The sequence below is a fragment of the Abrus precatorius genome, unplaced genomic scaffold (assembly GCF_003935025.1).
Source record: "Abrus precatorius isolate BTA unplaced genomic scaffold, Abrus_2018 Scaffold9, whole genome shotgun sequence".
Classification (NCBI taxonomy): Eukaryota; Viridiplantae; Streptophyta; class Magnoliopsida; order Fabales; family Fabaceae; genus Abrus; species Abrus precatorius.
Window position 1 is genome coordinate 20,049,168 of NW_020874439.1, and position 13,152 is coordinate 20,062,319.

Here is a 13,152-nt window from a genome sequence, read left to right on the forward strand (position 1 = left end):
TAGTTGGTCCAATGAGGGTTAGCTCATAGTGGGTTGGGCCAACTTATGGTCCAAATTTTATTTATTTACTTTATGATGATTTAATTTATTTATTTGGTGACAAAAAATAATTATTTATTTTTATTTATTCACAACTGAAAATTAACGATTTTTCCTTTTTAAGAATTGGATTTGGGACAAAACTAACGAAACATGAGCTAGAAACTTGAATTTGCGTTAAAAAAAATGAAAATGAAAATTTTTATTTTTTATCCATAAAAATATTATGAGAATTAAAATTTTTAAATGAAGTGGGTCTACGGGCTAATAGTTTGGCCGTAACTCACAATGAATTAAATTTATAAATCATGATTAAAGCTAACGTTTTTTTCCTAGTAAATGGAGCTTAGCCCAAACAAAAGGCTGAATTATTTATTTTTAGACTTTGTTTAAGAGTTAATTATTTTGGAAGTAAAAAAGAAGATAATTTTTATGATATTTAATCACATTTAAGAATTTTAAAATAAAAAATAAGATATTTATAAATTTTCATAATCACATATTTTTAAGTTTTTTTAATTTTGAGAAATTTTGTATTAACTTCCTCTTTTCTCTCTTTTATCTTTCAAACCATTTACATCACTCTCACTTTAAACTCTTAAACAAAGTCTTACAAGTTATCATAATTAATTATTTAAAAAATATAATGAGGTCTATTTAACGTGTACCTGATAAAATTTTCAACTTTGTTTTGCTTGCTAAATGCGCTGAATTTATCCTTTAATGTGACAATTCTAATTGCATGAATGATTACTATTTGTATTACTTTATTTTGTTTGTAGTATTTCTTTTCTTTTTTTACTTTTAAAATTTAATTTTTAAAAATATATTGAATAAAGTAATTAAATTTTAGAATTTCTTTACAAATGATTTGCAGAATTTACTTTTTAAAATATATTTAACACACTTTAAAAATTTAAATTCTATATATATATATATATATATAAAACATGGTGCAAAACGTAATCACTAATTACATGTCATCCAAACTCAAATCAAGTTAACATTTATTTATGATAAAAGTTGTTTTCTCTTGTTTAAAGTGCGATTATATGCAGGTGATATTCAAACTTTTCGAGTACTGAGTACGAACCAATTAGTGGTATGGAAATTAACTAATTTGTAAGAAGTTATTAATTTAACTTTTTATACCGTAATTGTTGAAAGAAAATACAATGCACCCAAACTCGCCATGATCGTGATGTGTGTTGCACACTGCTCCACACCTTTTAATTTTGTTGCTTGTTTGGTGCTAAAATTGCTCAAAATCTGCAACTCTATTTGAGCAAGTTGCTACAAATAGCTTGACATTACACTAGATATTATCATTAATTATGGGATTACGTGAGCATTTGGTAAAAGTATATAAAATTTATTTTGAATTAACTTAATTCTATAAAATTAATTTAAATTAAAAATGAGTTTGAAGTAAAATAATAGATGTTTAATTTTTTTTAAAATTAAGTTTGCAATAAAATTTGGTATTGAGTTTTTAAATTATCACAAAAGTTATCATTTATCACCTTTAACTTGATTTTGTAGAATTCATTTAGCTAAAGAGTGAATTTAAACTTATGTTTATATTTGAAAAATTAACTTTTAAATTAGTTTATAATAAAATTTAGTATAAAACTTTTAACTTAATACAAAAGTTACAATTTATCATGTTTACTCCAACGTGAATTTAAAGTTAAAATCAATTTTGTCCCAAATCTAATAAACATGTTAATCAAAGTATGTTTTCATTTATTTAACGTGATTATAGAGATATAAATAAGTTATTAAGTATGAATTACATTGTGTTGTTTGAAAACAGATTAGAAAACCTCAACATAGATCCAATGTAACTATAACTAATAACATTGAAGTAAACATGAATCTAATTGCATTCAAATGTAAAACTAAACATATTATATATTTATAGATTTTGTTAAGTTTAACTTTTAGAGAAAAAATAAGTCACTAATAATAGTAAAAATTTATTTACAAATAATTTATAACTTTAATACAATAAATATATACTTTTTTTATAAAAAAAATTCTAATTATGGATGCTTCAGCCTAAGATTAAGGTTAACAAATTCCTTTATTTATACCTTCAAAGGTGATTTTAGAATCATCCATTGCTCATCCAAACAGATACTATGTCACTCAATATTCACTTTCTAAGAAAATTACAAAATAATAAAAAGTAAAAAAACAAAGAAATATAAATACTTTTCAAGGTTCTGCTCCTTCCATATCACTATACTGAAACCCAATGGAACACTACATTTTTTTTGTCCAACTTGGTCCAATTGTTATACCCATTTGATGACTTATTGGACTAAGGACCAAAAATGCACGTTGGATTTTTGGGAGGGAAAGAAGTTGTTATTGTACGTGGAGACTGTATTCTGTTCACATCTGATCAGTTTCAAAACCAAAACTATTGTGAATATTTAATGATTAAGCTACATGAGACTTTGTCCTCTCTGAATTTTGCTTCCTACGGTAGTGATTCCATTCACCCTGTTCTGTTATATGTGGACAAATGAGAAGCTCAATAAATGATGGACCCATAAGTTCATAACTCTCTTTCAATGATTGATACTTAAAAATTGAAAGAACCCCTTAATTTGTTTGCTAGTTACCTTCAAAATTTTCATAATTTCCTAATAACCTTTTTAAACAAATGTAAGTTAACATTACACAGGTTTTAGCCACTTCACATGTTGTTTCTTGGTGTGAATTTTTCCTTGCTCTATACAGCCTGGCCTTATATAAAGCCCTGGGAATTATAGATACTCCAAACTTTTAAATGCTCCACATCTTATCAGCCAAAACAAAAATGCTTCACAACTCAATGAATTCAAATTTGTTTGCTTTTGTAAAAGTCTAGATTCTTATATCTACGATTCTGCATAAGCTGTACTCCTCATGTGTTTCTGGGCTTAGTGGTTATGGTGGGGACAAAAAGATGTTAGTCTTGGAAGAATCTTGAACAGATTGTCACTTAATTTTCCTCTGATTAAGGAGGTACTCTTTTCAGGATACAGTGTTATACTGTTATGTACACTTCTAGTATAAGACTTTTCTTTTCTGCCACTCACTGTTTTTTGTTCTTTTATCAGTTATTGCTTTATTTGATAATTGATACAAAAGAAATGAAAAAACAAGCAATCTCTCTTTTCCCTTTTGATGAAAATAATAAAAAAGAAAAGTGTTAGAGTGATCATGTGGTTAAACTCAATTATAGAGACTAAACACCTGAAATTAAAGCTAACTTTGTTAACATTGATCTCAAAGCTGTACTTGTTTATAATTCCAAAAGAAAGTTAGAACATGACCAATGTGATATTATAGGCAATTAAGGGTACAAAATTTTCTAGGAGAATATATATTAGGGATTGCTGCAAAATTCCATGTGCCATGTGCATTTTTTTTTTTTCACTTTTCATTTTGATTTAAATGGTATGTTAAAAGGCATTACTTGAAAGAATGTAGAATAGTTAAGTGGCCTGCAGAGGCTTTCTTGTTTTAAAATGTAAGAGAAAGTGTTTTATATTTGTAACCCAAGTTGTGTTGGATAAATGCTCTATCTCAAGTAGAAATATCATGAAACAAATAAAGAAAACAAATAAAAGGTAGATAAAGATAATTAGAACACCTAAAGCCTTTTGAAAGGTCGATGATTAAAGGGTATTTGATGGAATGATGCTAGTGAGCAAGTCAAAAGTGATTCTGGGATTTAACTAAAGAAGGGTACAAAAAGAAAAAGGCATTGATAATTTTTTGAATCTAAGGGTTGCTTTTCCCAAGCATGTACTTTAGCTGATACTTGTTCTCATCATAGTTACCTGATCTCTATCTTATAGGATAGATGCACGTTTACAATTTGAATTAGGAAATTCAAGTGTGAAGGTTATGTGGGTAAAATCATTATTCATTAACTATGTTAAAGCATTAACACTTCCTATTTGTTTAGTTAAATAATCAGATCCCAAAATATTCCCACAAATTTCTCTAGTTCATTGGCTTGAACACCTGCATTTTTTTTCTTTCTCTTTTTTAATTTTTTAAGAATCCAATGCACACACAAATTCTGACTTTTCGTCTAAATGTGGGACCCAAAGTTTAACTTTGTTTCCCCCATACCTTTGTTTTCCTTTTCCTACAGTTAATGTGAATTGTGAACGCATAGAAAAATAAAAGGTTTAAATAAGTTAATTAATAATCTCTCCAAATATTATAATTTTTTGTTTAGGTTTCAGTAACATTTTTATTTTATTTTATTTTATTTTTATTTTTTGAAAAATAAAATGTATTTGATTTTTGTCCTTATCATAAAATAAATTTACATTTTTTTGGTTAAATATAAGAATTAAAATTGAATTTTTTTAATAAATTAATATTCCCATACACTTATAACTTGTTAAAGGGGAAAAAAACGTGAATTGTTGCCTACCTCGAACAAGAAAACAAAATCATATAAAACAATTCACCAAACAAATCACCTAAAGCAAACCTATTTTACAATAATTTTTAAAACGTCTATATCAGTGATATTGAGATATTAGCAATTAATTTGTCTCTACTAGCATTTAGATGTTCAATAATAATAGTGTATTAACTATTATATTTTTATAATATATTTTGATTTCAATCATACATATGTATATATAAATGATATTCTTCATAATAAGTAGATGCCATTTATTTTTCAAACTATTTATCTGAAAAATATTGAATTATATTATCAGCGGTTTGCTTATTATTTATTTCTAAGATATATAATTTCATCCAAAATTTAAAAAAATTTGTTTTATTTCCCTTCAACTCTTCTACAAAAACTCTCATCAAAATCTATCAATGTTCACTAAATTTCTAAATTTGAAACCTTCAAAACTATTTTATATCTCAAATTTATCATAAACAGTTAAGTATTTAAATAAATAATAATAATTATAGGATTTTAAATAGAAAATGAGAGTGACATTAATATTAATTGAATTTAAATATGTTAAGGGGCACAAATCAGAAGCCCACAGGAGCAGGCCATGTTCCCAATCCCCCCACAGGAAACAATTAAAAAACCTTGTTCATTTGGAGCAATTACTATTGCTTCTTCCTTTCAAGCAAAGTTTCTCAAAAGTCAAAGCCTTCGCCATGTCATTCTCATTTCCTAAGGATATAAATATTTTTATACTTTTAATTTTGTCAATAATCTGATTCAGCTTACTAATGTTTTATTTACTATCCCATTTTACTCGTTATATTCTTACTTTCTATGCAATTTTTAAATCATATATTTTCATAACCTTTTCAAAAATATTATTTTTTTAATATATTATTTCTAAATTCTACATATAAAAAATAAGAAATAATTTAATTTTTTATTTATAGAATTTTAAAAAAATATATACCAAAATATGATATTTTTAAAAAAAATTACAGAAATTTAAAATCACCGCTTGCAATTTTTGGTATAAAGGCTGATAGAACTACAAAAAGTTACTAAATTTTAAAGCTGTCACCGGTAACAATTGACAACTTTTAAAAAAATAATAATAAATTACTAATACAAATTTTTAGAAAAATAATAAATAAAATTTCTTAAAAATTTTCATTAACAAATTTTAAATCTCATTTTTACAATTTATTCTAAAATATTATATTTAATAAATTTTTCATTTTTTCTCATATAAAAAAAACCCAAAAATTAAGAATATGTATATTTTTTAAAAAAATTAATTTTAAAATAAAATATAACAAATATTTATATTATATTTTAGTTTTAAAAATAAAAAATTATTTAAAAAACAAACAAACATAAGAAATTCTCAGGGAATTCTCTTTCTCTTCTTTTTTTTTGTTTTTTGTTTTTTTTTTCTTTCTCTTCCCGTCGGTCTAAAATGCTTATGCTAGCAGCTTCTTGAATCTTGGACCAAACCCGTCTGACCCATGAACAGAATTTGGTAGGTTTCTTCTAAACGAAGTCAAATTGAATTTTATAAATATAAAAAATATTAAAAGAATTTAGTTCCTTAAATAAATCATTCTAATTTATTAGAGTTTAAATTGAATACTTAAGGGTATGTTTAAGAATTACATATAGTTTATAATATAAATGCATGATTAATATATTAATTTGTATCTTTTTATATAAAATAAAAAAATTAACCCCTCCTCTTTCGTCTTAAACCCTTCTTTTCAAATAAACTTCAAATATCAAAGGATTGATTATATATATATATATAATATTTATTTTAGATAGGGAAAATGACATTTGATAACACAAAATACAAAGGCATGGCTTGGAAATTGGGTTTGAAGATGAGGTAATACAAGAAACGGTGGATAAAGACAATAAAACGAAAGTGATATATGATAATATGATATATCCTCCATCAACAACTTTGATATTACTCATATCATCCAAATCATGAGAACTGTGGGCCAAAAGTGTTCCGACAAATATACGATAATGGACCCAAACACTCTGTAAAGCCAGCTTATGCCACTCTCCTACCATTTCTCATCACATATTTTACACTAATCTTATTTCCAAACTATGCTATCTAATGCATTCCTTCATACCCAAAATAATTCACTTTGAAATACATGCTTCAGATTATTCATTACACATGTCTTCATTTCACAAAGTGTAATTAGAGCAAGATCCTCCAATGCCATTCATAGACTTTTGGTTCACTACTATATTTTAGGACCATTAAGCATATGATTATACATTATACTATGATGCATTTGACCCTCACACTACCCGATATACATAATGTTCTTCCATATGGTTTCAATTTCAAAGTTGCTTTGAAAATAAGATTCATGTTTTTTTCTTTTTCTTTGACAGTTTATTCATTTTTATGAGGTATATTTCACATGCTTCTTTCATTTGCCATTGTATTTTTATCATTGTTAAGCTTTTCCTCTCACACTTTCATGCACTCTCAATAAATAAATCAAATTCCTTGGTTGATGACATCAGAGAATTAGAAAAATAATAATCAGTTTACGTTGAATTTTTTTTTTGAACAATTATAAAACATTGTCTTATTTTCTATTTATTTAAACTAAGCAACCTTAAGGTAGGTCTTAAATAATGATAATAATAGATATTCTTGAAATATATAAAAATACAAATATTTTGTATACAATAAAAATAAAATCAATATTTAGTTACATTCTTAGTTCGTTTTTTTAAAATATTGCAGAAATTGTTTATATAATCTATATTTATAATTTGACAATTAAATAGACGAAAATCATATTCTATATAAAGTTATTAATTCATAATATAATTATTGATGTAACTTATAATAATATAATTCAATCAATAAAAATTATTTATGTGCGAGAGTGAGGCTTAATAAATTTAAACTTACATGAATAATTAGAATTTAAAAATTCTTAAAATTTTATTTTCACTTTAAAAATTATATATTATAAAAATTACATAATTTATATGTGTTAATAATATGAACAATAATTAATATTTGTTTTTCTCGTTCGACTATTTCTTACATATATTTATTTATAACGATAGATAAAAATTAATTTAACATTATTAAATATAGTTATATGTCTAAATTTTTCTTAATAATAAATTTTGTATTTTATTATTGCACAATGTGAGGGAGTGATTTTTAACACAAAACAAACTCAACCTATTTTGGAGTGGTCAATTAAGCTAATTTAATCTAATCTAATGCGAATGATGACCTTATCTTAGTTAAAATTTAAAGTTTTATTTGAAAATTTTGAGATGAAAGGAAAAAAAAAAGAAATTTAAAGTGTAAGGGAAAAAAAAAGAAAGAGAAAAAAATAGTTAATACAAAATTTCCATTAACATGAGACTAAAAAAATTTATAAACTTTCACTTTCTTATTTAAAAACTCTCAATAGCCATTGCATGAAATTATTTAAGTTTTGTTTTTTTTCCTCTTTATATTTACTTATACAAAAAGTTCATTTTGATACGTTACATTTATAAGTATTATATTTTAGTTTTAATTTTTGTGATATTTGTGTTAAAAATACAAAATATTAATATAGTAAATTTAAAATAAATTCAATCACATTAAAGTTTAAAATATCAATTCGTTAAAAAATAAAAAAAATTAATATTGACTATGTTAATAATTTAAAATAAAAATGACTACTAATAAAATTTTACACAGAATAAATTTTTAATTTTTAATCATATAAATGACACTATTTTTAAAAATAAAACCAACTTATAAAATCATCAATAAAGTATTTTGTAAAAAAAAGGTAAAAATAATTAAGTTATTTAAATATGTATGGAACTCAAAGATGGAGTTCTATAAAAACTTATTGTATTCATATGTCAATTAATTCATTAAAATATATTATATTTAAATTCACCACATATAAAATTATGTCAAGCAAGAGATAGCTATAGTAAAAAATAAATTGTATTATTTTGAAATTGGAAGGCCAAGCCCATGTGGAGTGGTCTAACAGTGCATAAATATGACGCGGGCTTATGATTTTACGTAATAAAACTTAAACATAAAAAATTATTTTGTTAGTAAAATATAAATTGTAGAAAAAAGGAATAGTAAAATTATTTTAGAACTTAAATATGAAAAGTCAATTATTTTGGTAAAATGTAAATTGTTGTAAAAAAGAAAAATAAAATTCAAAATTCTGAATTTTCTGTAAAAGAAGAACTTAAGGATAAACCATTCCTTTTGTTCTTTTGAAAGGTGAAAAGAGGGAACGGTGGTCCCGTAACGGAGCCAACATACCCGTGTCGTGGGTTGCTGCTACCATATCTCAATCTTCAATTATTTTTCTCACAGAAAATGTTTGGTAGCCTAAGGAAAGAGAAATTCAAGAATAAAAGAGATGAAATTATCTATTTTTTAAGAAAATCACCATTTTTTATTTTTAAAGAATAAAAATATAAATCAATAGAGACGTAAATTAGTATAAAAATATTAAATTAATTAAATTTTATTTTTAGGAAAAAATAATTTTTATCTTGAACAAACTGTATTTTTTTAAGATTAAATTTATATTGAAATTCATATTAAAAATAGAAAACATAATGGAAGTTACGGTTAATAGCATTAACATAGATTACGTAAATAGAGGTTAGATATAAACTATTAATTCCAAAAGTAAAAACTATGAGATTTTGTCGGGGGGGGGGCGGGGGGGGGTGTGGTTTGAACTCTGAAGCTGTGCAGTGCAGCAACGCACTCGAGTACTCCACACTCGCCCCAAAACAGCGCGTGCCCTCACTCCCTGCCACGACCCCCACTGTCTCCACTCCCTCAAACCACATTCAAATTCGCTCTTTCTTCGTCCCACTTTCACTCATTCAAACTCCAAACACTAACACAAGAAGCAAAAAAACGAGCCACCTTAACCTTAACTCTACTCAAATCTCGCCTTAAAACTCTCTTTCACATCCCTTGTCTTTGTTCCCCACTCTTTCCTTTTTCTCTGTCTTGTAACCATTGAAAGAGAGAGAAAGTTTTGTGCTTTTGCATAGAATCACCACCCCATCCTCTTCTAATCCCTCAAACCAACCTGCATTTTCCATTTCATGCAGAGATTCCATTTGGGTCTCTCTCAAAACCTCCCTTTGATGATGGATTCAGCTTCATCCCATTTGTCTCTCCAAAACCCAAAAACACCCTTCCAAGACCCTCCAGAAGCTTCTCCAAAGCCTTACAAGAAGGGCTTTGTGGCCACTCTAATGGGAGCTTCAACCCCTTCTTTCAAAGAAGATAACTACTTTGTTTCCCTTCTCAAGTCTTCAGAGAAAAAAGCCCTTCAGGAGCTGAAAGACAAGCTCAAAGCTTCATTTGATGAGGCTCCTTCTGATGCCTCCATGTGGGGCATTCCTCTCCTTGGAGGTGATGATAAAGCGGATGTTGTTCTCTTGAAGTTTCTTAGAGCAAGGGACTTCAGGGTTGGTGATGCTCTTAACATGCTTCTCAAGTGCTTGGCTTGGAGGAAGGAGTTTGGTGCTGACAGCATTTTGGAAGAGGATTTGGGGTTCAAAGAGCTTGAAGGAGTTATAGCTTATATGCAAGGGTATGATAGAGAGGGACACCCTGTGTGTTACAATGCTTATGGTGTGTTTAGGGACAAGGACATGTATGAGAGGGTCTTCGGTGATGAAGAGAAGCTGAAGAAGTTCCTTAGGTGGAGGGTTCAAGTCCTTGAAAGAGGCATCAAGCTTTTACATTTCAAGCCTGGTGGGGTCAACTCTCTCATTCAGGTCACCGACCTCAAAGACATGCCCAAGAGAGAGCTGAGAGTTGCTTCCAACCAGATCCTCTCACTCTTCCAAGACAACTACCCTGAAATGGTGGCTCGCAAGGTATCTTTCTGTTTCTGGGATTTTGTTGTTTTCTTCAAAATAGGATCACTGTGAAGTTGGCTGTTTCTTAATGTCACGTCATTTATGTGACTGACTCAAATTTTCACTTTTTTTTTCTGATTTGCTTGATTTTGCTTTTGTTTTGGTGGTGATGGTTTGAGGGGTGCTTCAGATTTTCATCAACGTGCCTTGGTACTTCAGCATGTTGTATTCCATGTTCAGTCCATTTCTGACTCAAAGAACTAAGAGCAAGTTCGTGATCTCTAAGGAAGGAAATGCTGCAGAGACACTCTATAAGTGAGTCTAATTTTTTTTAACTTTATGGAGTTCATGAATCCACTATTCTGGAATATTTTGGTTGAGCTTGTTCTTCTCCATTTTTATCTATATCAGGATTTCTAAATGGCTCTGAAATCCCTTATCAGCTTTCTACTATTGTCTGGGATCTTGTTCATTAATTTTATCTTTCATTGGCTTTCATTTCATGGTAGCAAATATAATTTCATCTTTCTTTCTATTTCCATTTTGGGTTTGTTTTCTGAAGGGTGTTGTTTTCTTGTGTTCAGATTTATGAGGCCTGAAGATATTCCTGTTCAGTATGGAGGACTGAATCGACCCAGTGATTTGCAGAATGGTCCCCCAAAACCTGCATCTGAGTTCACAGTCAAGGGAGGCGAGAGAGTGAACATACAAATAGAAGGAATTGAGGTGATAATTTACCTCCTTTCTATATACTGCATGATTAGAACAACCTTTTCTTGTCAACTTTTCCGTAAGAGTTTTTGGGAAAAAAAAAGGATTATTTTCCAAATGATTTATTCCAACCGTATATTTAGTTCAATTTGTTCTAAAAATCTAGTATTTTTTAAAAATAAGTGATTTTTTTTTTGGTTTGAGACAATGTAATTGTTTTCACATCTGTACAAACTTTTAGAAACAGAAAATAAAGTTGCATTTTTGTAATTAAAAGTAAAGATAGAAAACTAGAACGGAAAACGCTTCCTCAAACCAAACAGTCCTAATCTTTTATATGCAAATTATGATTGCTATTTGCTCCTTATGTCATGCAAATGGTTTTATTGTTTTTTTTATTTCAATTTAAAGCTTAACGATTTTGATACCAATGAAAGATTGGTTGTTGGGTGCATTAGGCTGGTGCCACTATCACGTGGGACATTGTGGTTGGAGGGTGGGACTTAGAATACAGTGCTGAGTTTGTCCCAAATGCTCAAGGAAGCTACACCATAGCAGTTGAAAAGCCAAGGAAGATTGGATCTTCAGAAGAAGCAATCCACAACTCATTCACATCAAAAGAATCTGGCAAAATGGTCCTCTCTGTTGATAACACTGCCTCAAGGAGGAAAAAGGTTGCTGCATATCGCTATGTTGTCCGCAAAAGCAGCACCACTTGAGATGACCATCAAATAGTTTTTAGGATCTTTTTTATTTAATATTTTGCTTGTGATGTTTTTTTATTCTACTTTTTTTTTGGTTAATCTTTAGTGGGTCTTATCTCATTTATGCTTTTGAACTTGTTAAAGCCTGTTTACATACAGGTATATTAACTAGTAGTGGTACTACTAATGTAATGTATAAAAAGAGAAAAATGGTGGTAGTATATGGCTTGGTATAGAAGAAAGGCAATTAAGTTTGCTTATATAGCATACCATGTTACTGTTTGGCCTTTTGTTTGTGGTGTGAATCTTTCAAATGTGACCATTGTTAACCTTTGGAACACGTGGCTATTGAGAGTTGGGAATAGTTGTGGTGTCAATCTAGGGAGAGAGAGTGGCTATTTGGCATTGTGTATGTTGCAATCTATAGAGGGATCGCTTTGTGAAGGTGCAATCAATAGTTTTTATGATTTGAAGTTTCTGTTTTTGTGTTGTGAAGGAAAAAGTACTTAAGATGTGTCCACATAAATGCAAAGAAAAATTGTGGGGGTGATAGATAATGACTGGACTATGTATTGTAAGAGGGGTTTGCTTACTTTTGTATAGATTTGATAATGTATGGACCATGATGGTGACGAGAGTTCCAAAGAAAGAAGCGGGAAGAGTTCACGGGCAGTAACTGGTAACGTGTGCAGTGAGTTAAAATTAGGTAGTGGAGCCTCTTTTCTTGCTTTCCTAATTTTTTGAGAGTGATGGCTGTTGTGGTTTGGTGAAGTGAACCATTTAGGCATTTCCCTTTTCTTTTTAAATTGCGATTCCCTTATCTACCCTTCATTTACTTTTTATACATATATTCCATTGTCTGCCCTGAGGCTGAGGGTTATAATAGTTAGTATTACTAATGTGTTTGTTATGTTGTCTTCTTCCCCCTAATGAGACTTTAATTTTCAATGTTACAATAAACATTTGCCTTCCAGTGTAGTATCAGTGCTGAAAGGTTTTGCTTAAAGAGTAAATATCCAGGTAAATAATGGACGACCCTAATATGATTGCATTAGCATGCGTGAACAAAAATAAATTTAGTTTTTAGTCTGTAGTTTATTAATAATGAATCTTGTTAATGATATTGTGACATATAGATAGTATATATATAGTTTTGTCACGGTAGTGATAATTTTGAAGTGACATGCGAGATGTGACATATTTAGATGTATGGTGTGTTATTTAGCAGTGATATTAAAAATTAGGCAAACAACTTCAAATTTATGACAAAAAAATTAATAAACTTTTTTGGTGGATTAACATTAAGTATAAGTATGGTTTTAAAAATTAAAGTCATATTTTACCCTAAATACCATA

At 28.4% G+C, this 13,152-nt stretch overlaps 1 protein-coding gene across 1 annotated transcript; it reads left to right on the forward strand.

The window, feature by feature from the left end:
• The first annotated feature begins 9,357 nt into the window (after positions 1-9,357).
• LOC113849388 (patellin-6-like) lies at positions 9,358-12,430 on the forward strand. The gene is made up of 4 exons (XM_027479276.1): positions 9,358-10,399; positions 10,572-10,696; positions 10,966-11,107; positions 11,551-12,430. Exons 1-4 carry the CDS (start codon positions 9,617-9,619, stop codon positions 11,809-11,811), a joined length of 1,311 nt encoding a protein of 436 aa, XP_027335077.1. The 5' UTR covers positions 9,358-9,616; the 3' UTR covers positions 11,812-12,430.
• The last annotated feature ends 722 nt before the right edge of the window (positions 12,431-13,152 follow it).